The sequence below is a fragment of the Eublepharis macularius genome, chromosome 11 (assembly GCF_028583425.1).
Source record: "Eublepharis macularius isolate TG4126 chromosome 11, MPM_Emac_v1.0, whole genome shotgun sequence".
Taxonomy (NCBI): Eukaryota; Metazoa; Chordata; class Lepidosauria; order Squamata; family Eublepharidae; genus Eublepharis; species Eublepharis macularius.
Window position 1 is genome coordinate 9,009,671 of NC_072800.1, and position 26,104 is coordinate 9,035,774.

The 26,104-nt window shown below is 44.1% G+C and overlaps 1 protein-coding gene across 1 annotated transcript in view; it reads left to right on the plus strand.

Moving 5' to 3' along the window:
* FH (fumarate hydratase) overlaps positions 1 to 26,104 on the plus strand; it is a 54,107-nt gene that overhangs the window by 24,682 nt on the left and 3,321 nt on the right. Inside the window, exons 5-9 of the mRNA XM_054991073.1 lie at positions 1,312 to 1,494; positions 8,365 to 8,530; positions 10,257 to 10,460; positions 12,551 to 12,678; positions 17,406 to 17,559. Coding sequence (XP_054847048.1) covers positions 1,312 to 1,494; positions 8,365 to 8,530; positions 10,257 to 10,460; positions 12,551 to 12,678; positions 17,406 to 17,559 — 835 coding nt within the window. The remainder of the gene's footprint in view (positions 1 to 1,311; positions 1,495 to 8,364; positions 8,531 to 10,256; positions 10,461 to 12,550; positions 12,679 to 17,405; positions 17,560 to 26,104) is intronic.

Here is a 26,104-nt window from a genome sequence, read left to right on the forward strand (position 1 = left end):
GGGGTGGGTAGCTTTTGTGCTTTGAGGTCCTGCAAAGTTCTGTCTTTTCCTCCTATACAGTTTAACATCTGCATGAGATCTCTGTGAGCGTTCATCTGAGGATTTGGCATGAGATGTCCTTAATATTCTGATGATGTTGAACTCTGTTTCTCCTTTTCTGAGAAGTTTGGTGTAAGGAGGTGGTAACAAGCTAGATGAGAGTAAACTGAAGCTCGGACCAGATAATAATGAGGTGTTGTTGGCTGAAAATACTACCAATCAGGGATTAAGGAATCATTCTGTTCTGGATAGGGCTGCGCTCTCTCTTAAGGTTCTGTAATTCGGTGGGTATTTGATCCATGCTTATAGATAAAGTGTAAGTTTCATCTGTGGCTTTGCGCAACACTGTACCAGCTACAGCTTTTCCTTGGGAAGCATGATCTGGCCACAGTTATCCATGCTTGGATCACATTCTGCAGTGTCCTCTGCCTGGGACTACTTTTAAACAGTGTCTCGGAGAGAATATAGCAGCAAGATTCCTCCTCTGTACAGACTGTTGGGAATGTATCTTGCCTGTTGTGAAAGAGCTACTCAGCTGCAAGTTCAGATCCAAATACACTTCATGGTGGTGGTTATTATCTTTAAAGTTCTAAATGGTTTTGCAGCAGCTGGGATCCTGAAGGGACCACTTGCCTCCACCTGAGCTTGTCTGCCATTTACCATCTTAGACAGAGGCCTTCCTTAGTGTGCCCCTGCCCACAGAATAACAGAAGGTGGCCACTAGTGATGGGTGCTTCTCTGTGGTAGCATCTTGGCTTATGGAACTCCTCAGGACATGTGGAAACTGAGCTTTCCAGTTTTAGAGGACAGGTGAAAACTACTGCTCAGTTATACAGATGGGATTCTCTTGAAGTTTTAAGTTTAGTTTTGTTACTTTTTTGACAGCTGTGTTGTATTTTAGGCTTGCGTGTTCATTGTATGGAATTTTCAGTTTTCCTTTATTTGTATATGGCTGCCTTGAAAACTGGGTGGAAGAGAGCTGAATATAAGTATTTAAAATCATTGCTGTTGTTATTGGGATGGGAATGGTTTTTGTGACGTTGCATGTAAAGCTCAGTTATATATATATATGATTTGCTTGCGTTTTATGGCTCTGTAGCCCTATTCTTTACAATTTGTGGTTAATATAATACTAAAAAAATCTGCCAGTTGATGCTAATGACCATGTGTCTGATAAAGTGGACTCTAGACCCATAAACTACCATCTATTGATTTAGGATGCCAACAATATTTTCTTTCTAATCAGTGGTTTTATTTTTCAATTTCAAACAGAGCTCCAATGACACGTTCCCAACCGCCATGCATATTGCTGCTGCCCAGGAAGTTCATGAAGTATTGTTACCAGGGCTACAGAAGCTTCATGATGCCCTTGATGCCAAATCAAAAGAATTTTCCAGGATTATTAAAATTGGACGAACTCATACTCAAGATGCTGTTCCTCTTACTCTTGGGCAGGTACAGAATCATTTGACAGTGAAACTTGTTTGAAAATGTTTTCAGCTTGTCTCGATTAGTAGTTCATAGTCTTACTGCTCAGGACTCCTTGAAAAAACCGATAATTCACTGTCTGTCTTCTGTGCAGCCCCACATGGGACTGCGTCTGCGCAGGCCTGCCGACCGGATTTTTCTTTTCTAGCTAACGTCCACTAGGGGGCGCCCGTATGCACCAATGCGCCTGCACGGCTTTTCCCGCCTGAGCGACATTGGGCGACATCGCCCCCTTCTCCTCAGTTTCTTCCTTGCCGCCGACCGGTAAAGATCTAGCTGTCCGCTGTGAGAAACCGCCATTTTGTGACGAGATTATTCGTCTTGTCAGAGATGGCTGAGAAAGCTTTATTTAAACGCTGTTCGACTTGTTCTACGAAGATGACAAGAACGGATGGCCATTCCGTTTGCCTCGAGTGCTTGGGTGAAGGACACATCATTGAGAAATGTGAGCATTGTCAACGATCTACGCCTAAGGCCAGGGCTGAGAGGGCGAATAGATTGAATGCCCTACTCTGGAGAAGGGCTATGAGGGCATTGGGAGCCACGGATACCCCTCAAAAAGGGCTGCCACCAGTAAGCGGGACAGTTGAAGCTCCCTCGGTGACCGTACAATCTGTCCGTAGCTCCATTTCCACCCCTCGCTCCCGTTCTTCGGATCGGTTCCAACGAACTCCGACCCCGACCTCGGATCCGAAAGACGCCTCGGGCTCCACTTCGGATTGTGTGAAACCTCCACAGTCGGATCCGACTCGGAAGCGATGATACCACTCCAAGTCTCCCTCGAGGTCGGAACCGCCGTCTACGTCGACTCCGAAGGTGCAGAGGACTTTGTCGGATCCGAACATCCCGACCGGATCAGTTCCGAAGTCATCGGATCCGACACCGGGCCCGACGCCGTCAGTTCAGAAGTCTACAGAGTCGACTCACCTTACCCTCGGTTCGAAGACTGGTGTCAGATCGGAACCTGGAGCTTCGGATCCGTTGCCCGACTTAGCAACACCGGATCCGGTGACCCAGAGTCGAGGCTCCAGCCGTGTCTTACCCTCCCAGGGTGAGAAGAAGGCTAAGAAGAAGTCGAAGCACAGACAATCGACTTCTGTCCAAATTGACGAGGTGTTCTGGGAGAAGCCCAAGACTCCCTCTCTACACCTGTCTTCTCCATCATGCCATTCTTCTGGTGATGACAGTGACCTACCTGACGCTCCACCACTTGTGGCCCATGCATGGTCTGCTGGTGATTTTACTGGTAGAGAGAATCTACCCTATCACTCACCAAGGAGAGGTTTTGAGAGAGACGGCTCCCTCTATGCAAGGTCTCACCAATCCTATTCCCCGTCTCTTGGCAGAGAGTATTGGGGTGACATTCGGAGTGATTTCTCCCGCTATGGTTCTCCTGGACGGGGTTCTCCCTACCAGCAGCCTGGGCCTTACCAAGATCCGAGCCCTAGCCCTCCGTCTGACCCGTCACCCGAGGACATCATTATTGGGACTGGTCGTATTTCACCTTCGGAAGATTACCGGCTCTACACAGAGCAGATGGTCCGAATGGCCCGTTCCCTGGACATTGAAATTTCGGCTGTAGATCCGAAACCGAAAGATAAAATTCTGCAGTATATCCAATCTGGGAATCCTCCGACCATTGCATGCCCATTCACAGAAGGATTAGTGGAAATCATTAACACGGTCTGTGAAAAACCAGCATCAGTTTACCCGACATCTCGTAAACTAGAAGCTCTATATAAAACTAGAGATGACGTCTGTACGTATCTCTTTGCACATCCGCCACCTTCTTCCCTCAATACAGAGGAGATGCAGGCCCGTCAACACCAAGGTTCCCATGCCGTACCCATTGACAAGGAAAGCAGGAAGCTGGATTCATTGGGCAAGAAATTATACTCGTCTGCGGCCCTGACACTGAAAATTTCCAATTACTCGGCAATCGTGGGAGCCTATCAAATTTTCCTATGGAATCGCAAGGCGGCCTTCATGGAAAAGCTTCCTGCTGATCAGAAAGTATTGGCTAAAGTAATACTTGATGAGGCTCTACGGCTGTCACGACAACAAATTAATGCTGGTCGCGACACGGTTGACACCTCTGCAAGAGCATTGGCATCTTCTATCGTGCTTCGCAGACATTCGTGGCTCCGCACAACTGCATTGCCTGTCGAGACACGAAACAAAGTGGAGAATCTACCTTTTGAGGGTCAATCTCTATTCTCATCCAGAACGGATGAGTACTTTTCGCAAAAGCGTAAAAACCGACTGACGGCTCGCTCCTACGGGATTCTCCCATCCAGGCAGTTCACCGCAGGGTGGATTTGATTTAAATCAAACTGATTTAAATCACGATTTAAATCACGATTTAAATCACTAGTCATTAAGGCTTGATTTAAATCATAGTTTTCTACATAAAGACTAATTCTTGTTGGTATAACTTTAATATGCAAGTAGATGCCTGCCTTACCAATAGGTAAAGGAACTTCATTAAAGTATTCCCAAACTGGGTCTCTTTTACGGCCTGGTGCCATTATAGGTTTTTTCCTCCAAGGAAAGAATGTGATAAACCTCAGGACATACACACAAAAGATCCAAAGACTTGTGCAGTATTGTGCTCAAAAAGTTTCACTTTCATTTTGTACTGCTTGCCCCTCCCTCCTCACACTTAGTTTTTTCTTGTGCAGATCTATTCCACTCCAAACAATCAGAAAAATATTGTTTCTATTCACTGAACTTCTTGAAACTTAGCACTGGAGGGGTTGATTCTGTCTTCATAGGTTTGTAGAACAATAGGATTAAGGTCTTTTTCTCAACTCTGTTCATGTTATAACATTTTTGCTGTGAAGAAGAGGCATGTGATCTCTGCTGAGCTGACACAAATTCAGTTTTGAGAACTGCAAAACCAAGCATCTGTGATAATATTTTGTAGGCAGAGAAACTGCCCAATAATCTTACAAAAACCTCTGGAAGTGCATGACATTGTGAATGGATTAATGGAATTTATTTACCAAAAAAATTAAACATATACGTTTATTCTACATAATTAAAAACTAATCTTTATTTCATGATGGAATAACCTTTGGATGGTAATATATTTTCCTCAAAAAGCATTTTATTTAAAAAAATCCGATTTAAATAAAAAAAAAATCCGATTTAAATAAAAAAATCCGATTTTTTTGATTTTTTAAAAAAAATCTTTGATTTTTATCCACCCTGGTTCACCGACAATCGCTATCAATATTGCTCGTCTCAGAGCTATCGTGGTCGGCAGCAGAGATAGCAACCGTATCCACATTATGGTTCCTACAGGCAATTCCAGGCCCCTGCGAATACCTTCCACCGCAGGAGACCTAGTTACCGCCCACGTCGCAATCAACAAGGCCCCAATGCCAAAGAGTCAGCAACTCAACCTAAACAGTTCTGACTAGAATTTGAACAGTCTGTCGTTTTTGGAAACAGATTGGCTCAGTTTGCCTCTGCATGGGCAGAGATTACCCGTGATAGTTGGGTGCTCAACATTGTTACAGTTGGTTATAAAATTCAGTTTGATGTTTACCCGGTGTTGTCTCTTCCTGATTATGCAGTGCGATCCTCTTCTGATAAGTTACAGACGGAGGTTATAGCACTTCTGCAGAAGGGAGCGGTACAGGAGGTTCTCCTTCAAGACCCCTCCTGGGGTTTTTACTCTAGGATGTTCCTTGTAGACAAAAAGGATGGCGGTGTACGGCCCATTTTAGACCTGAGAGAATTGAGTAAGTTTGTTCTCGTTAAATGGTTCAGAATGCTTACCTTGAATACAGTCCTCCAGCTAATGCCCGAGGACATGTGGTTCGCCGTCCTGGATCTCAAGGACACATATTTCCATATTGCCATCCATCCTGACCATAGGAAATACCTTAGGTTCCTTTGTAATAGTAAGACCTACCATTATCAGGTGCTCCCTTTTGGACTATCAACAGCCCCCCGAGTTTTTTCTAAATGTATGGCTGTTGTAGTGGCATATTTGAGAGAACAGGGTTGTACAATCTATCCCTATCTTGATGATTGGCTTTTGGCAGCACCCTCTGCTAATGCACTTCAGGTCCAAATTAATAAGGTGATGCTCACCTGCTCCCAGTTAGGACTGTTGGTTAACCTCAAAAAATCTAATCTTACCCCATCCATGAGAATACTGTTCATTGGTATGGAACTGGATGGTGAGGTGAACAGAGGTTTCCTGCCCCGGGAACGTGCATGGAAAATTGGCAGGATGGTGAATCTCTTTTCGAGATGTAGGTTCCAGTCTGTGACTGCTACCCAGAGACTGCTCGGCCTTATGGCCTCTTCTACGGCAGTTACCCCTATGGCCCAGTTGCATATGCGACCTCTCCAGCTGTGGTTCCTCTCGGTTCATGATTTTGAACACGAATCTCAGAACAAGAGATATTCCATCCCTAGAGGGGTTCTTCGTTCCTTACGATGGTGGCTTAGTGAAACTAATCTCCTTGGTGGTATTGCTTTTGCGTCCGTCCAAACCGAGATCACTATCTCGACTGATGCCTCCACTATAGGATGGGGAGCCCAATGTGGGGCCCTTAGGGCACATGGGGTTTGGTCAGAGCAGGAAAGGGAAGATCACATTAACCTGCTAGAATTGAAAGCGGTACGTTATGCCCTTATCGCATTCGCAGACACGCTGCAACAGAAATCCGTTCAGGTGCTCACGGACAATTGCACTACGATGTTCTACCTGAACAAGCAAGGGGGCACTACCTCCAAGGCACTCTGCGACGAGGCCATTCGGATTTGGGCCTGGGCCATGGACAGGAACGTGTTTATTCATGCGGTCCACATTCCTGGCACCACAAATGTGATTGCAGACAAACTGAGTCGTATGCGGTCCGACAATTACGAATGGACCATAGCAGACAACTACCTGAACGCCATCTTTTTGGACTGGGGGTTCCCAGAGATAGACCTTTTTGCGTCAGGGGACAACAAGAAGGTTCCACAATTTTGCTCCAGGGGAGGCCTAGGTCGCCATTCCCTGGGGGACGCGTTTCAAATGCGCTGGACAGGGCACCTATTTTACGCCTTCTCCCCGTTCCCACTGTTGTCTTGAATCATCAGCAAGATTCAGGGAGATGGGCCTCACATAATTCTAGTGGCCCCCTTTTGGCCCAGACAGGCTTGGTTCCAACGTCATGCAGCTTTCACAGGGCTCATATTATCGGTTCCCTCTGAACCCGGACCTTCTGTCCGACAAAGGGGTTTGGTATCACGACCTACCCAAACTGAACCTCACTGCTTGGCACATTCTGGGTCGGAAGGGATGTCTGACAGGGTAGCTGAAATTTTGCTGAATGCACGTAGGGACACTACTCGCAGATCATACTCTGCTAAATGGAAGCGTTTTGAAGCCTGGGCTAGTGACAAGGGAGTACATGTTTGGGATTGCCATTTGTCATCTGTGTTTGAGTTCCTTCTGTCTCTAAAGAATGGGGGACTCTCTAACTCCTCTGTTAAGGTTTATTTGGCGGCTATTTCGGCCTTCCACCCTAAGATAGATGGGAAAACAGTTTTCTCCCACAGCCTCTCAAAATCCTTCTTGAAGGGGTTGTATAACATGTTTCCACAAGTTAAAGATATTGTTCCTCAATGGTCACTGCAAGTAGTATTGGCGGGACTTATGAAATCGCCCTTTGAACCGCTAGCTACTTGTGAATTAAAATGGTTGTTCTGTAAAGTGGCTTTCTTGATCGCCATTACATCTGCCCGCAGAGTTAGCGAGTTGGCAGCTTTAAGGTCGGATCCTCCTTTTTTGAAGGTCCATCAAAATAAAGTAGTTCTGAGACCTGACCTTTGCTTCAGACCCAAAGTCTCTACTCAGTTCCATACCTCGCAAGATATTGTCCTGCCCATATTCTTTCCTGACCCTACTAATAATTCTGAAAGGGCCCTACATTCCTTGGATGTGAGAAGGGCTATTTTATTTTACCTTCAACGTACTTCGCAGTTTAGAGGTGCCAAACAACTTTTCGTTTGTTACTATGGGCCCAGGAAGGGAAAAGCTGCTTCAGCTCAGTCAATTTCTTGCTGGGTTACTCAGATAGTTAAAGCTTGCTACTTACAGGCTAAGTTACCTTGCCCTTTGGAAGTGAAAGCTCATTCCACTAGGGTGCAAGCTTCTTCTGCGGCCTTCCTTAGGGGAGTGCCTTTGCTAGACATCTGCAGGGCTGCAACGTGGTCGTCTTCCGACACGTTTGCTAAACATTATGCTCTAGATGCGTGGGAAAGGAAAGAGGCTGCTGTTGGTCAAGCAATGCTTCAGTCTCTTTTTCAATGAGAACACATGCCCGCCTCCTGGGTAAGTGGCTTGTAAGTCTCCCATGTGGGGCTGCACAGAAGACGGACAGTGAAAACAGAGTTGCGCTTACCTAACTGCTGTTCATTGACGTCTTCTGTGCAGACACACAAACCCTCCCTCCTACCCCGCTGTGTTCTTCCAGATACTGTGAAGGCATTCGGCGGCAAAGGAGAAACTGAGGGGAAGGGGGCGACGTCGCCCAATGTCGCTCGGGCAGGTGCATTGGTGCGTACGGGCACTCCCTAGTGGACGTTAGCTAGAAAAGAAAAATCCAGTCGGCAGGCCTGCGCAGACACAGTCCCATGTGTGTCTGCACAGAAGACGTCAATGAACAGTAGTTACGGTAAGCGCAACTCTGTTTTCATTGTCATTGTCACTCAACAAACATGCATTTCAGTTACTGAGAAATGGCTTCTTTGTGTTAAACATCTGGAAATGTAACTTGGCTCATAATATAATCTCATCTATGTTGCTGTTTTTTCTGCTCTTCCAAGGAATTTAGTGGTTATGTGCAGCAAGTCAAGTATGGCATCATTAGGATTAAATCAGCCATGCCAAGGGTTTATGAGTTGGCAGCTGGTGGCACTGCGGTTGGCACAGGACTAAACACAAGAATTGGTTTTGCTGAGAAAGTGGCCGCTAAGGTGGCTGCACTCACAGGTAAGAAGCAGCATGAACGTAAGAGCTCTGATTGATTCTCATCTGTCTTCACCCATTGATTAGCCTAGAGGTTGTCAACTTAGACATGCTGTTACTCAACCCAAATCAGTATAAGTATAGTGTACATGTAAATCGGTGCATGGATTCATTTCTAAACTCTGAGCTGTTCAGTAGGCACACCAAGAGGCAACTGTGGGAATGTTGAACAGAAAAGCAGTAGGATTGGCTTCTGGCTGCCAGGTGATCAGGTGACTTGGACAGAGGACTTCAGTCAAAATTGCACACAACGCATACCCTGCTCCTGCAGGGATTTTTAGAATTGTGCGGTGGCATGTGATTATAATTAGTTGCACCTGCTTTGTTGCCGAGTGACATTCCATTACAGAAGCTTGCACGAGTTCGCTCCTGCCTGAGCATTATGACACCTTCAGCCCTAATGCCAGATTTTGGGGGAGGGGAGAACAGGAGCTTGACAGAGGATGGTCTACTGAAGAGTAAGAGACATTCTGTGCATTCTCAGAGGCATACGCAGGCAAGTTGCAGCAAGATTATTTGCAGTGAAAGGATAGCAGGGAAGTGAAGCTGGGGATTCACTTTTCAGTTCCTGTCTCTCATCCTGAGGCCTCCCACTGACTCCAGAGGCAAATTTCCCAGCGCAAACAGAGGTGGTGCCCTAATGTTGTAAAAATCTCACTCCAGTTTTCTGCCTCATTTTCCCACTTATCAGCGTGGATATTAAAGAGGAGACAAACAAGAAAAAAGCAAAGGGCCTACAGGGGGAAAAGTGACAGGGCAAAGCAGATGATGAGAATGACTTGGATCAGGAATTGACTAACCCTAATCGCTCTTCCTTCCTACTGGACAAAAAGTGCTTGCACATCTTCCCTTCAAACTTGATCACAAGGAAGTCTCTCGCCCTTTTTAAAATGACAACTGGAAATTCAGATGGGGAGCTGTGGCGTATCTCTGAGGGGCCATTGCCACTAGCATACACAGGCTGTCCAGGGATATGGCCATCACACTTTCTTTACCTAACAGTACCTTCAAGCATACCTTGGAATAATATTATATCGTGTTCCCCCATCGCATTGTAGGTAATGTAGGCTCCCGTTTAGCTACTTATTAAAGATTGAAATAATTGTACAAATACCTACAAAGTAATCTAAGCCAGGAAAATAGAACAGAAATTAAAAAAAACAGGCACCCACATCTAAGCTTAAGCTCTGTTTAACTTCTGCTTCCTAACTTCTGCTCACTCTCTCTCTCTCTCTCTCGCTCTTTCACCTTCTGATCCATTTTCTTCTCAGCTGGATTCACTTCTCTGGGCTGCTGCTTAGTCGAGCCTTCCCAGATCATCCCCCTTCCCTGCAGTGTTTCCCTCACTGCCTTAGAATTTTCCTGCTTCCACCAATCAGGCGTGCGGCTTCCCAACCTCTACCAATCACAGGCAAGCCCAGCAGTAACAACTGATGCCTTTTTGGTTCCAGCCTCTTCCTCAGCTCATTTCCCTGTTTTTTCCTATTCATTTTAACGTTACCATTTGGTGGTAAAACCCTTGTTGTGCCACCTGTAGCTACGAGTGTGATTGGATGTTGTGGTTCTGGGTTGCAAACTGGAAGTCCATCTGACTGAAAAACAAGGTATAAATATAAAAAAGTATATAATAATTACCAATACCTAATAATACCGATTTACTGATTTGTTACTGTATTTTCGTTTCCCTTAGGGTTGCCTTTTGTTTCTGCTCCAAACAAATTTGAAGCGCTTGCTGCCCATGATGCTCTCGTTGAGCTCAGTGGGGCAATGAACACTGTGGCTTGCAGCCTAATGAAGATAGCCAATGACATCCGTTTCCTGGGTTCTGGACCACGCTCTGGTCTAGGGGAGCTAATCTTGCCTGAAAATGAACCTGGAAGCAGCATTATGCCAGGTAATATCGCAAAAAGGGACAGTACTACTTAGGTTTTTTTTTTAGAGAGAGTATACCATAAAAAGTACTGAGAATTACTCACTATAACACAACTTTTGTCTGTTCTTGTGTTCAAATATATATGTTTGTAAAGTTGCTTTTCTTGTAGGAACATGTAGCAATAAGGCAGAACACACTGGGTTAGATACATCCAACTCTTGTGCTAGTGAAAAGAGGAAGGAAGGTCCTCTTTGCCAATGATAAAAGGCTATGCTAAGAATCATGGGACAATGTGGGATGAGGACTGTAGTACAGAAAGGAACTGGGTGAGACTGAGTGAAAAAGCTGACTGGATCCAATCTGTTACATGGAAATTTTGCTCCTGTACCTCCAGTTCTCTGGACAGGATTTTTGTGACAGTGTAAGAGTGGGAAGTGAATGAAATGGGCTGAGTCTTCTGTAATATTAGGGGAAACGGGACTCATGGAATACTGACAGCTCAGCAGTATTCATAATTCTTTCAGTTATGCACCATGAGCTTTAGTTGCAAAGATTTAACGTAATGTTAATAATTGCCAAAATTCAGGTAAGCACAGCAGGTGCCCAACTACAGTTAGTTGGCTTAGAAACCATGTATGTCCTTGAACCTGTAAGTTGAAAATCATGATTTCCAGCTTCTTGCTTTCATTATAATCTTTTGGATTAAATGGGTCACATAAATGTGCCTTGGGGGATTCGCAGGTATGGAGTTGGATGTCACCAATATGCAAATGACACCCAACTCTATATCTCGCTATCCAAATCCCCACAAGATTCAGTAGAAATCTTGGATCACTGCCTGTCAGCTGTGGTGAAATGGCTGAAAACGAACAAATTGAAATCGAACCCAAACAAGATGGAAATGATGCTTGTTGGGAAGGCAGAGATCCTGAAGGATATTGTACTCCACACTTTCAATGGAGTTCATCTGACCCTTTCAGACTCAATTAAGAGCCTAGGGATTATACTGGATCCGGCACTATTACTATAAAAGCAAGTTTAAAAAGGTAAAGGTGCAAGCACCGAGTCATTACTGACCCATGGGGGGGACGTCGCATCACGTTTTCTTGGCAGACTTTTTATGGGGTGGTTTGCCATTGCCTTCCCCAGTCATCTACACTTTACCCCTAAGGCAGCCACAAAAATTGCTTTCTACAACCTCATCCTAGCCTAGAAGATGGCCTCTTACCTCGACCTAGCCACCTGGATCCATGCTATGGTAACATCAAGACTTGACTGTTGTAATGTACTATACATAGATCGCCCATCTAAGCTAGGAGACTCCAATTGGTGCAAAACGCTTCGGCTCAACTGTTACTAGGAGCGAGCAGGAGCATGAATATAACTCCCATCCTGCCGTCACTCCATTGGCTACCTATTAGTTACCGTGCTCAGTCCGAGGTACTGGTACTGGTTCTTCATGACCTTGGTCCGGCATACCTATGGAATCACCTCCCTCCATATGCTCCCCCATTAGCTTCGCTAATCTGAACAGGGTCTCCTGCAGGTGCCACCCTGCACATGGGCCAAATCAATAGCAGCCTGTACGTGGGCTTTCTCTGTGGTGGCCCCTGCCCTGTGGAACGGCCTGCCTAAGAAGGTTAGGAGAACCCCCACTCTCCTGGCTTTTCGCAAACAATGCAAAACCGAATTATTCAAAAAGGCTTTCTACTCAGATAGGAGGGCTGGATTGTAGGGGGGGTGGGTCTCAAATGCTTCACTAATGAGTTAGGAACTATGGATTTTGCTGTGTTGTATTGGATTCCTGCTAATGCTATATCTTTGCAAACTTGTATCTGTTTACCTATGGCATTGTTTATGGAAGTGTTCTTGATGTGTTCTTGATAATCTCACACTCTGTAATCTGCCTTGGGTCTCAGTGAGAAAGGCAGACTATAAATGACATAAATGATGATGATGATGTTTATATCAAATCGTTTTTCTGTATATTAAAAATGTATTTTAGTTTTCATTCAAAAGAACTCCCTTGGGGAAAAAATAGGTAGTCAAGGAATCTTTAAAAAGAAGCAGGTGATGGAAAAATTCACATGAGGAACCTTTCTCCCTTACAGGAAAAGTGAATCCTACTCAGTGTGAGGCCATAACCATGGTGGCAGCTCAAGTGATGGGAAATAATGTCGCTGTTACGGTAGGAGGCAGCAGCGGCCACTTTGAGTTGAATGTCTTCAAACCAATGATTGTAAGTTTGAAGTTCTGATGATTTCAACTAGATGTCAACTAGAAAAAAAGTATAATTTGGCTTAAAGAATACAGATAACACAAGATGGTTGACTTGTTAATTTCCTATGCATGGGCTGATGTTAACTTTTGACTCTGACATTCCTTTATAGCCACTGGCCAGGTTAATTCTGTCTGGAGCAGAATTAAGGTTTGAACTGGAATTCTTCTATGTCCTTCTATGGCTAGAAGACTATTCTGATTTGCTCTTAGTTGTTCACTATTCACTTCTGCATCACTTAGTAATGGTTTTTAAAAGTGCAGTATTTGGTAGTAGCACCAATCACTGTCTTAATTTTTTTATGTCTTCAAACAGAGGCTTCGAAAAGGGTAAGCAATATTTGATGAAATCTCAGATTACAGGTTGGGCCAAGCAGGATGTCTAAGAGGCAGTTAGTTGTTCATTACCTTGCATAGTCCCTTGCTCCTCACCAGAACTGATAGCATAAATTAAACAGAATAAGGAAATGTGCAGCATGTTGTGCAGAATGTTCATTATGAAAATTAATGAGTGTGGTTATCTCAAGTTTGTTGATAGGGAGAGGTGTGGTGGAGGGAGTAAGATGAACAGGAACAGGAGAAAGGTACAGTTGATATGTATACAGTTGATATAAAGGTTTTTCTCCCTGCCTCTCCTTCGCTCAGTCAGAAATGTCCAGGTTGCAATTACAATAATGGAGTACTGCAGCTGGATGCAACATCCAGAATTTAATCTTTGAGCAAGTGAAATTGTGTGAAACCTGGGAACATGGTGTGTGTGTGTGTGTGTGTGTGTGTGTGTGTGTGTGTGTTTATCTCAGCTGTCCTTCAGGTTTTTCAGTGCAGCAGCAAGCTAGAGCCAGCGGGCAGAGAAATGGGGTTCCTGTAGAGCATCCGGCTTCTGTCTGTCTTTCCAAGTGCCTTGTCCACAAGTTTGTTAACTTAGGTCTTATGCTGGAGATTCAAGATGATTTTCAGATTCTGTTGGTGTGCTGTCCGCCCTGGTGCACTGCAGGAGCTCTGTTGTTAATGGAGGTAGTGTCGGGTGGAGTTGAGGACTCCTAGGCTGGTTGTCCTAGAGGGCCACAGTCAGCACAGAGGCCCCTTTTGAGAACACCTCAGGAATTCATGCCTGCCACGACCACTGTTATTTTTTTAAATGGTTGCTGTATTGATTTGGTGTTCTGGAGTAGGGTCCAACGTGCTGGCCTCTGCACTGCCCCTTCATCATCATTGCCATAGCAGGTGGCCTGGCCAGGCCCCGTGCCCCCCATCACTGAAGGGGCTTTGGGAAACCTTGCTGGGAACCACGGTGCCCCATCACCACCAGGTCTGATCCAAGCCAGGCACTGACTTGCCACCACTTGCTTTGAACAGTGGGGCCAAGCCAGGATCAGCCAGGCCAGGAGGAGGAGGCTGGATGCTGGGCACTGGGAAGGTAGTCCCAGGGCTGAGGATGACAGAGATGCTTCAGGATGTAGGTGGGTGGACATAAACAGGTAGGGTTCCGGGCAGTCCACCCATGGTTGATCAGTCTTGGGGGTCCACAGAATTGATGGGGCCAGGAGGGAGAAAGGTCTGGAAGTCATCCTCGAGATGACAGATCAGAGAGGAAAATTATTCAAGGGAGCCAAGAGAGGTTAGACCAAGGCCTAAGAGGTGGAACAGAGGAGCCTTGTTAAAGCAAGTTTATGTGAGAACCGAGGAGGAAGTTGTGCAGCTGGACTAAGCTGTCGCCTCAGGACAGGGGAAAGAACAAGTGGTCTGATGCCTGAGGACAACTGCTAGTGGCATCAGGCAGGACACCAGAAGGTCAGCTGGGGCGCCAGTGAGGGAGGAGCCTCACACAGTAGTGGAGAATGCAAGCACCGATCCTTCTGTCATTCAGTCTTCTCTGCAGCTGGCCTAACCCTCCTGTGTGGACCAGCAGCCAGCCTTTGCTCTGCCCACCAGTGCTAACGGCCCAGCATCCATACCTGCTCCATCAGAAGCAATGTCAGGTTAGACCTGTCTTGGCCCTATAGACTTCACACAGTTCAAGCAGTGGTTGGCTGAACATCAGGAGCAGCTTCTCCAGGATGTTACATAGCAACAGTGGGAAACTCAGGTGGCCCTGTTCCAAAATCTCTGTACAGTCCTGGAAGGTGGCTGGCCAGCCACAACCTCTGGGCCAGGCCAGCCAGAAGCTGCAGCAGGAGCAGCCCAGGCACCCTGGTTTTCCTTGACAAAGCTGGCCCCAAACAATGATATAGATGTTTTCTTAGAGGCGTTCAGAATGTCAGCTGAGGCAGCTTGATTGCCTAAGGAACAGTGGGCCTTTATTTTGGCCCTCAAGGTCCTGCCAAAGGTGGAAGGGGCGAACTATGACAATGACTGCATTGTTTTTAGCCAGTAAAGCAAAAACAGCTATGCTGGATCAGTACAAGATCTCACTGGAAATGAATTGACAAAGTTCCAGTCCATGTCATATATAAAGGAAGCTGGCCTTGGGCCCTGGTGTCCATCCTATAGGATGCTGCTAAAAGGTAGCTAATACCCACCACCAACAAAGAAAAGAGGATCATAGACCAGATCGTGCTAGAACAGATGCTGCAGGCCCTTGCATCCCGGGCCTGGTACTGGGTAGCCTGTAGTAAGCCCACTGGGGCTGGGAAGAGGGGCTAGAAGGGAGAAAGGTCTGGCAGTCTTCTCCAGATAACAGAACAGAAGAGGAATCATTCAAAGGGATCAAAAGAAGATTGGACCAAATCTTGGGAAGCAGGATAAAAGCAGATTTCTGTGAGGGCCAAGGAGGAAGGGCTGGAAGGAGTGGAAGGGCTGCTCATTAAATTTGCTGATGATACCAAATTGGGAGGAGTAGCAAACACCCAAGAAGACAGAATTAAAATTCAACAAGACCTGAATACTCTGGAGAAGTGGGCAGATGTGAATAGGATGCAATTCAACAAAGACAAGTGCACAGTATTACATCTGGGCCACAAAAATGGGAAGCACAAATACTGGATGGGGGATACACTTCTGGGCAGTAGTATATGTGAAAGGGATCTTGGGGTAAGAGTGGATTGTAAACTTACGTATGAGCAGTCAGTGTGATGCAGTGGCAAAAAAGGCTAATTCAATCTTGGGTTGTATCAAAGGGGCCATAGCGTCGAAATTGCAGGAGGTCATAGCCCCTCTCTATACTGCCTTGGTCAGGCCACACCTGGAGTATTGTGTGCAGTTCTGGAGGCCTCACTTCAAAAAGGATGTGGACAAAACCGAGAGGGTGCAGAGGAGAGCGACGAGGATGATCAGGGGTCTGGAGACTGAGCCCTACGAGGAAAGGCTGAGGGCCTTGGGAATGTTTAGTTTGGAGGAGGTTGAGGGGGGACATGATTGCTCTCTTTAAGTATTTGAAAGGCTGTCATTTGGAGGAGGGCAAGGAGCTGTTCCAGTTGGCAGCAGCGGGTAGGACGCGATGCAATGGGCTTAAATTACATGCACAAAGGTACCGGCTGGATATTAGGAAAAACTTTTTCATGGTCAGAGTAGTTCAAAAGTGGAATCAGCTGCCTAGGGAGGTGGTGAGCTCCCCCTCACTGGCAGTTTTCAAGAAGAGGCTGGATGAATACTTGTCAGAGATGCTTTAGGCTGATCCTGCACTGGGCAGGGGGTTGGACTAGATGGTCTGTATGGCCCCTTCCAACTCTACGATTCTATGAGGAAGTTGCGGCACAGCTGAGAGAAGCTGCCATCCCAGGACAGGAGATAAAGACAGGAAAGAACAAGGTGGTACAACCTCCTTCCCTGACAAGTCTGAGGCCTGAGGATACCTGGTGGCAGGAGCAAGATGGCAGAAGATAGGCTGGAGGCACCAGTGAGGGCGGAGTCTCACAGCTGGGCTGGAAGAGAATTATGTATGTGTGACAGGGCTGGGTATAGTTCCTTTGCCATGTGCATATGCTAGAGACTATCTGAAAGCTTATTCTATGGTAATGATTATGGTAATAAGAGAGCTTGTTTGCTATAGTTGTATACGTGCAGTGCTCTTCAGTAGAGCTTTTCCAAATGGGGAGGGACTTATTTCTTTGGCATTTTTAATGTTTTTATATGCTTACTCTTTGTCTTGGATATCCAGATGAGAGAGAGGGAAAATATTATGATAAAAAATAGGTTGCAGAATTCAGCCTTTTGAGCAGTCTCTAAAATACCCTTTTAATTAGGTATGGAAAAATTAAGCTTTTTAGGTATCACATTTCAAAAGCCAGTGTGATGGACAAGAGAAGGTTCCGACTTCTGCCCTCCCAGGTTAGTGGACCGATCACATTCTCAAGGAATGGAACTCTGAAGAGGAGGGTTGAACTGTCCCCCACAGATTACCTTGCATCTACTTCTGAGGTGTGATAATACACTAAAAAAAGTCACTTTATAGAGACTAGTAAAAATATCTGGCTTTTACTTGTTAAGCTTTCTTTTTATCTTGATTAATGTATTGTACTGAAAATATTCTAAGGATCTTCTCAATTATTATTGCTTTAGAAAAACGGTTTAGATACTTTGTAAACAGCTTTTCCTGCACTTCCAGTTTTGCTAAAACAAAATAACTTCAAACAGATGGGCATCCTTTTCATACTGCACAAAAATTTCCATTTTTATTCAGTCACCAGCGCTGTTCTGAACTCCCATTAGATGCCACTATGTTGAATTTTAATTGTGTTCTGTTTTACTTAGATTAAAAATGTGCTACACTCTGCACGGCTCCTAGGAGATGCTTGCGTTTCTTTTACTGATAATTGCGTGGTTGGAATCCAAGCCAACACAGAGAGGATTAACAAACTCATGAGTGAGTCACTGATGTTAGTAACAGCCCTTAATCCCCACATAGGTAAGTCTTTTGCAGCTTGTCATTAATATATTGTGCTTAAAGTAAGTACAGGAATTTAAAGAATATGCTTGAGCAGATTTATAGAAACCAAGGACAAAGTCCAGTTACTGTGCTGGAAAGGGAGATGGGGGAGACCCAAGTCAAGTGGCAAAGGCAAACACTGTATTCAGAAAGGCAGTGAAAGAGAAAAGGGATGAAAACCAGCCTTGGATCTTTATTTCACCTCCTTCTTTCATTACCTGAAACTTTTATCTCAGGAGGCCTCTGCTCACGATCAACACTCCTTTTTCTCCCTGTCCCCCACAGAACTTTCTGGTGTCCTCTACTTTACCCAGACTTTTTACTTTGAATATCTTCCCTTTGGGGTTTGAATCCCACCACTTGAATCATCTGTGGCGTTTTTGCCCTGTGTATGACCTACATATTGCTGCCTCCCTGACTCCCTCAGTGTTCCAAAAGGCTGTCACTTCCTCCAAAAGCTTCTCGCCTTAGACCTCTTCTCTTTAGACTGGTATTCTAGGAAGGCTTAATTATAGTTACATGTTCTTAAAGATATTTTCACAGATTGAGTCACAAAGACACATTTTCCACGCAGTTTTTCACTCACAGAACAATTCTCTCCTCTCTCCCACACAGACACAGACTTTATAGGCTTCCACATGGGTCGCCTGACCTAGATCACTGTTTCCCAACCTGTGGGTCAAGACCCAAAAGTGGGTCACGAGGCCTCTGAAAGTGGGTGGCAGGCCAGCCAGCCCTAATGGCAGCTCCTGCTGTTTGCACCCTTCTCTTTCTCTCCTGTTACTCCTTTCCGGCTTCTCACATTATTTCCTCATCCTCCTCATTTGCAACAATAATGAGGGTGGGTAAGCTGTCTGGTAACCGGTAACTTTATGATAGTAGCTGGAAGAAGAGGGGAAAGGGCTGGAGAGTAGGTGGGAGCTGTCCAACGCATGGAAAAGTGAGAGGAGGAGGGAAAGCAGTGGTGGGGAGCATAGGCTCTGTCTTGGGGCTGCTCCTTCAGCAGCTCAGCCTCCTGTGCAGCCCCTGGCAGTGCCTGACTGCTCTCTGCCTAGTGTGGGAGATGGACTGCATCCAGTCTTTTGCCACCCACCTCTTTGCCAGTATCTGCCATCTTCCCACATCTCCTCAACCTTGTGCCCCCTCCCCCAGCACCTTGTCAGTCTCTTGGACTAGCCATACAAAGAAAATTTGAACTTGGGAGCCACCACACAAAAAAGATTGGGAACCATCGCCCTGCAATTCACTTTGCCCCCTCAGGTACAGCTACCGATCACAGCACGCTTCACTCACCCGTCCAGCCCCCCTCATTCTCATCTCAGAAGCCTGCACTGCTACCCACACTAAACGTGTATTTAGAATTCCCATGTAATGTTTTGCATGTAAAACTCCCGTGTAATTTTTTTAATTATTTTTTTAACAATCTATTAAACACATATACAATAATAAAGCACAATTCTAACAGTGTATATGATTAATATTATCATACATTAACAGCATATGCATTACATTATTGTGTCATTTTTCTTTCCTTAAAATGTATATATTTCTTTAGCATTGTGAGACTAGAGTGTTCAAAGCTTAAATAGTGGTATACATCCACTCAATATAATTTTTATTGTATCAAAGTTCTAGTTTCAAAAATTTCTGATATGATGTTGTTGCACCTTGTGTGTCTTTAATAAGCGAGATAGAAATGGCTGCCATTTTTCTGTAAAATTTATCAATCTAGCGTAGTCTGTTGAGTGTTGTATGATATTCGTTATATTTTCCATTGCCGTGTATTCCCATACTTTATTATACCATGTAGTTATGTCAGGTGGATGAGGAGATTTCCAGCAAGAAGCAATAGATGTTTTAGTAGCTGTTAAGACTGATGAGAGATATAAAGCAAAATAAATACTTAGTAGACATCCTCAAAACATGGGATACCCAAAAGGGAAGACTTCTCCCTAATATCTCTCGATATGCTTCATTTACAATGCAGGATTGGTTTCCCCCAGGTAAAAAGCAGCAGATAAACAAATTCTGGAAACAACTTAAACTAACAAGATTGATAGATATAACAACAAATAAGAGAATTTTGACAAGGGCAGAACTTGAAGAAAAAACAAACCAACAAATCCCATGGTTTACATATTTTCAAATTAATCATATCGCATCTCAAATACGTCTTGTAGAGATCCTTAAAGAACAAAAAATTGATTTTGAGATATTATTAGAACAAAAAGATTATAAACAGAAAGGACTCTTATCTAAGATTTATAACATTTTATTAGAATCAGGAAACGTAAAAAGACATATGTATCAAAAAAAGTGGGAACAAGAATGGGAATTAACAATCTCATCAGAGCAATGGGGGAAAGTCTGGTCATCGAAATTATTCAATTCGTCGGTAATATCTACTAAATTACAAACATTTAAAATAATATCCTATTGGTACTACACACCAAAGAAATTAGCACAGCTAACAGCAAAGTACTCGCCATTGTGTTGGAGGGAATGTGGGGGTACAGGAACCTATAGCCATTGTTGGTGGACATGTCCGAAAATAATGGCCTTTTGGGAAGAAGTAATAGAGATCATACATAAAATAACTACCTATTCAGTACAACTGCAACCAACAATATTTCTAGACTTATGGCAAGACAATAAAGTTCCACAAATTAGAAAAGAACTCATAAGTAGTCTATTTGTAGCAGCAAAAACAATAATCACAATAAAATGGAATGCTAAGGCAGCACCAAATATAGACCAATGGCTTAGTAAGGTGTGGGACCAAATGATTATGGAAAAAATTACAGAAAGAATTCAACAATCCTCAGAAAAAGAAAAGACAACAGAATTTTACAGTAAGTGGAAACCATTTCTTGACTACATTACAACAAGCAACATACAATTTACGAACACAATCTACCAGTCATTAATAGAAATATAAGCAATTGAAGAACAACAAAACTTTCATGGATCTATATGAGGAAAACCATTTAAAGAAAAAGAAACTTTAAATGTTAATAGTAAACTTGTAAATAAGTTATTGTTATGTGAATGTAAAAGTAAGACTTGAATTGGACTACGTGCTTGATAACCTTTAATAAAAAATATTTTTTTAAAAAAAGCGTGATGAGAGCATATCCTGTCTTATCTGTGGTAAAGAGTGTTCACGCCATAAGTCCAAAAAGAGGAGTTCTGGTTTGGACAGTATTGTGTAATGTGTTATTAAAGCAATCTGGTGTAGTATCTGTTTCCAAAATGATTCTATATATTTACATTGCCACCAACAATGTGCAGATGTACCTGTTTTGCCAGTTTTTCCAGCATAATGGTGAAATCTTTGAGGTTATTCTAGATAGTTTTTGAGGAGTGAGATACCAGCGATAAATTATTTTACATGTTTGTAAATTTGCAGTGACAACTGGGGAATTAATTAATCTTGATGTCCAGATTTTCTCCCATTCTTTTGCTGATATTGTTGTATTGCAGTCTTGTTGGCATGTAATGTTTTGAATATAATGTATTTAATTTGGATTTCATTTCTCTCTTGCAATGTATCAATTGTGTCTGTTGCTAAGATACCTAGGGGCTTGTCTTCTGCTCCCCTGGTTTCAACTTGTAGCAAATCATTGGAGTCAGTGCATATTTGAATTCTTGCCTTTGCTCCCATTACATCTCTTCCCAGTATTACTAGTATTTTCTGTTCTTTAATAACTGCTACAGGAAAATATTCTTCTTTTCCTCTCCAGTTAATTTTTAGCTGGGCTAGTGGCACTCTTTTAGAATTACCCCACACACCTTGCAAGAATATTTGCTTATCTGGAATCAGGATTTTCTTATCAACAAAATCCTCCCTGACCAGTGTTACTGAGGCTCCTGTGTCTAGAATGGCTAAAATATCTCTCCCATTTATTTGTACCACCTCTCTCATTTCAGTACCCTGAGCAACCTTATCTATCTTTACCCCACACAAGTAGACTGTTTCTTCAGTGTTTATGGGTAAGGCAGTGTTCTTACTGGGTGTTTCATTTGTGTTTGTTGAGCTTTTGGAGTTTCTAGCATCTTCATCACTCTGATCATCTAAGTCAGTTCTAGTGACCCTCCTTACATGCTCAAGCGTTGTTTGCTTGGGTTGGTTCTTTAGACATTTGTAAGCTAAATGCCCTTTCAGACCACATACAAAACATCTTCTATCATTCCAGTAACCATCTTGGTTTCTTTCTATATTTTTATCCTGAGTTTTTATAATCTCAGCTCTCTCATATGTTCCTTTCCTTTCTCCCTCTTGTCCTTTACTTGATTTAAACTCTGGTTTATAAGAATAGTCTTTTGAAATCCATTTATCAAAATAGTCTGTCAGTTTGGCACTAAAAGACTTAAATGACTTCTCTGTCTGAGGCACTAGGCTTCTAAAATTCTTTCTGAAGTAATCAGCACCTAGTCTAAATCTGTCATATACTGCCTCTTTGTATTCAGCATAAACAACAGGTTTATCTGAGGGAAATGTGTTGTAGATCTCAGCCAATTCCCCTCTAATTAAGCTGGGTAAATACTTCATATATTGTGTCTCTGGTATTCCCCAGTTCTGAGCAGATCTTTCAAAAGTGGACAGGAAAATTTGTGGATCTTCTCCTGACACACACACCATAAAATCTTTTGGGGGAACTTGAGGTAAATCAGCTCTGGGTTCAGAGTTTCCTTCCTTTTTGCCCCCATTCTTTAGTCTCTCTCTTTCTAATTGTAATCTTTCTGCTTCCAGATGTCTTTCCATCTCTTGAACTCTAAGTTCCATTTCAGCTTTCCATTTTTCCCTCTCAAACTGTTTTTGTTCTATTTCGGCTTCCCTTTCAACCTGTTTTTGTTCTATTTCGGCTTTCAACTTTTCCCTTTCAAGCTGCTTTTGTTCATTCCACTTTTCCATCTCAAACTGTTTTTGTTCTCTTAGAAACTCTAAATATTCTGGACTAGGATTATACATTCCCTCGGGGTTTCTCTCAGATGCAGTACTCCTAGGCTCCGCACTGCTTTGTATCAGTATAACTCTTCTTTCTTCTACACTTTTCCCTTCATGAGGTAAATTTAACTCATTGCACTTCTGAATCAGAGCCTCCTTTTTCATCCCCATAAACTCTGCCATTTTCCTCTCTTTTACTTTTATTTCCTTCTACAACTGCACTAAACTTCACCAGATTATATTCTCTCTTATAAATCCTACTAGTTCTTCTGTCTTTCCTTTATAACAGTTCTATATTTCTCATAGGATTTAACTGAACACTCTGTCTCCTTGGCTTTCTGTCCCTTCAGAATGCCTTTCCCTCAGAATGTTCCTTCCTCCCAGGCTATTATATCCCACTAAAAATATTTTCTTCTCCTCAGGATGTTTGAGATCCCACCGCTAAGCCTCCACTTGTTATGACCTTTACTTTCTTTGAGTAGATTTTTCTTTTAATCTTTCCCTTAACACCCTCTGGGTAGTTTGCTGCCACCAGGAATATTACATTCCAAGATATTTTATTTAAATTTTCCCTTTGGTAACGTTCCCAAAGCGTCAGGCTCCTTCGTGGTTCTATGTGGCCCTGAGGATAGGAATGGGATATAACACTGACCGCTACTCTGGGATATAACAAAACAAAATAAATGTTTATTTTTCAAGAAGCGTATCGGTTTCATAAAAGTAGTTCTCGGTTCTTAAAGTTACTTCATTTACTCTCATTCACACAGATCTCTTCCAAGTCTTCACACACAGTAAGCCTCTTTCTCTAACTCAATATTTGTCTCACAGAAATGCTTTAACTTCTCAGGCAGCACCCAGCTGGCCTCCCTTTCCCTGACTGAGTGCCCTTTCACAAACATGCTCAGTTCAGGTTCCACACAGGTTATATTTCTCTCGTAAATACTTCAGTGTACTCAGGCAGCACACAGCTAGCCTGCTTTCTTCTCTGACTGAAACTTTTCTCTCTGCTCTCAGTCTAAACTGCATTCACTCCGCCCACACTCTGTCATCAACCAATCACATCACTCACTCATCCCTCTCTTTCACCCCCACTCTTAACCTGTCTCACACCAAGCATTTAAAGACACATGCACACATTTACTTGAAATCATTACAGGCTGTCATTTGGAGGAGGGCAAGGAGCTGTTCCAGTTGGCAGCAGAAGATAGGACTCGAAGCAACAGGCTTAAATTACATGCAGAAAGGTACCAGCTGGATCTTAGGAAAAACTTTTTCACGGTCAGAGTAGTACAAAGGTGGAATCAGCTGCCTAGGGAGGTGGTGAGCTCCCCTTCACTGGCAGTTTTCAAGAAGAGGCTGGATGAGTATTTGTCAGAGATGCACTGGGCAGGGGGTTGAACTAGGTGGTCTGTATGGCCCCTTCCAAGTCTGTGATTCTGTGTGGTCTCCTCCACCACACTCTCTTCCTCTTCCTCCTGCATAGCTGTGAGAGGCCTGCTGCTGGCCTCAGAGAACACTGGGGAAGACCTACCAATGGTGGGCCTCTCTGCCAGTTTCTCTAACATCCTCCGGGTCTCTGGGGTGAGCGTGAGGGACAGAAACGTCACGTTCCGCATGTCTACCCCAAAAGACTCCTCCTGCTGCCCCTCCTCCTGCTGCTGGGTTTCAACAGCTGGAAGAGGGGGAGCCTCAGCAGCAGGCCCCCGCCCAGTGCAAGCTCCTGCCTCAGGCACCTGGGTTTGGGGTCGCACTCCATCAGCTGCCTCAGCAAAGAGGGCCTTGCAACCCCTCTTGCTGTCACCAGAAGCCAGGCTGGTGAATGGCAGCAGCTCTGGGGAGGGCCTCCTACGCTCATGTGGGGGGAGAGCCACAGCACTCCCTCTCCCCTCCCCCTCTACTCTTATCCCTCTCCTTTCTCCTGGGGTCCCTCTCTGATTTCCTAGCGCTCACTCTTCTGCCCCCTGGAACCAACATTAACTAACTACCAGTAGGTAACCTTTTAAAACAGGCCCAACCCGCAAAGCATCTAGCGAAAAGGTGGAGTTTGTTTACTTTTAAAACCTACTTACTTCCTCTAAAACCTTGCTTCTTGTGTCTCTGTTCCTGGAGACAGACACAGAAATCTCTTTTTAAAAGGTCCTATTTAGTTTTGTAGTGGCACTACATTAGCAAACATCTGGATTCCTCTTCAGCAATCAAGCTGTCCCTGAACTCCCAATATGTAGGTAAGCCTATAACAAAAAATGTGCCTGGCCTGGCTCCAAGGGGGCCAGAGGTGGGCAGGGAAACCCTAGTTAAGTGAGTAGTAATGGGCAGCCTATTTATGAATAGAGTTTGAAAAGAACCTGAACTCTTACTAATTCCTATACAGGCCTATTAAACGGGAAAGTAGCATTTGGTCCCTAACAGCTAACAATTTAGTTTAGAGGGCAAACAACTACCCTAACTTTAAAAAACCCAAACACTTTTTAAAACTAAGAACACTCTTGTAAACCCAAAGTACACAACCCAAACATCGCTATGCCTACAAACACCGTCCCCACCAACAAAAAACAACAGTCAACAACAACCCAAACCCATACCAGCAGATAACAGAAACTCCAACTGTAAAATCAGTCAACAACAGCCCCCCCTCAAAGAACTAACAAAAATTAATAGAAAAATGAACAGGAACAATCTAAAGAAAAGCAAGCAACAGCAACAGAAGCCACACAACCAAAGGCCCCCCAGAAGAACAGCAAAATAACAGTAACTTGAAAACCAAATTAATTAACAAAGCACCAATTAAACAAAGCCAATCAAAGCCCCCGCTCAAACAAAGCCTCCCAAATCAAGCAAAGCAATGCACCCCCACTCAAGCAAAGTCCCACTTAATCAAGGAAAGCACCCCCCCTCAAGCAAAGACCACCCACACCCTCCAACCAAAGAACAACCAGCAAAAATTAAAAAGAAAAATTAAAATGCAAACTAAAAAAATTTCCCTTCCCTTCCCCCTCCCAACCCAGCAAGACAACCAACCCCCTCCCCTCCAAAAAGACAACCCCCCCCCTGCAAGTCTAGTGACTCTCAAACCAGCCTCCAGGTGCAGGTCCAGACAGGTCCAGAAGTCAGCAGCAGCAGGCCCTGCAGGGAGGGAATCCACACAGTCCAGAAGTCCCAACAGGCCAGCCAAATCACAGCCCATTCCACAGAGACGCAGGCAAGCCAGCAGGAAGCAGGCACCAGTCTCAAGTGTCTCCAGGCCAGGGTAAAATGGACGTGGGCTAAAAGGCAAGCCTCCAGTTGAAATCCCCGCAGCATTTCAAAAAAGGCACTCTCCTTTCAGAGAAACCTTTCATCTCTGCTGTTCTCTTGCCACCTTTTTGTTTCATTTTGATGCTGTCACTGGGAAAGTCTTTATTGTGCCTTCTGTATTTTCTTTGCTTCTCTTTCTGGTGTAGTCTTGGCTTCTTTTTTGCCTTGTGGACCTTTCTTACTCTTTCTTGAGCTCCACTTTAGTCACTGTAGTTCTGTGCACATCCTTCCAGTTCTGAATGATGACATTAGCAAAACTTGAACTCATCTTGTTTGCCTCAT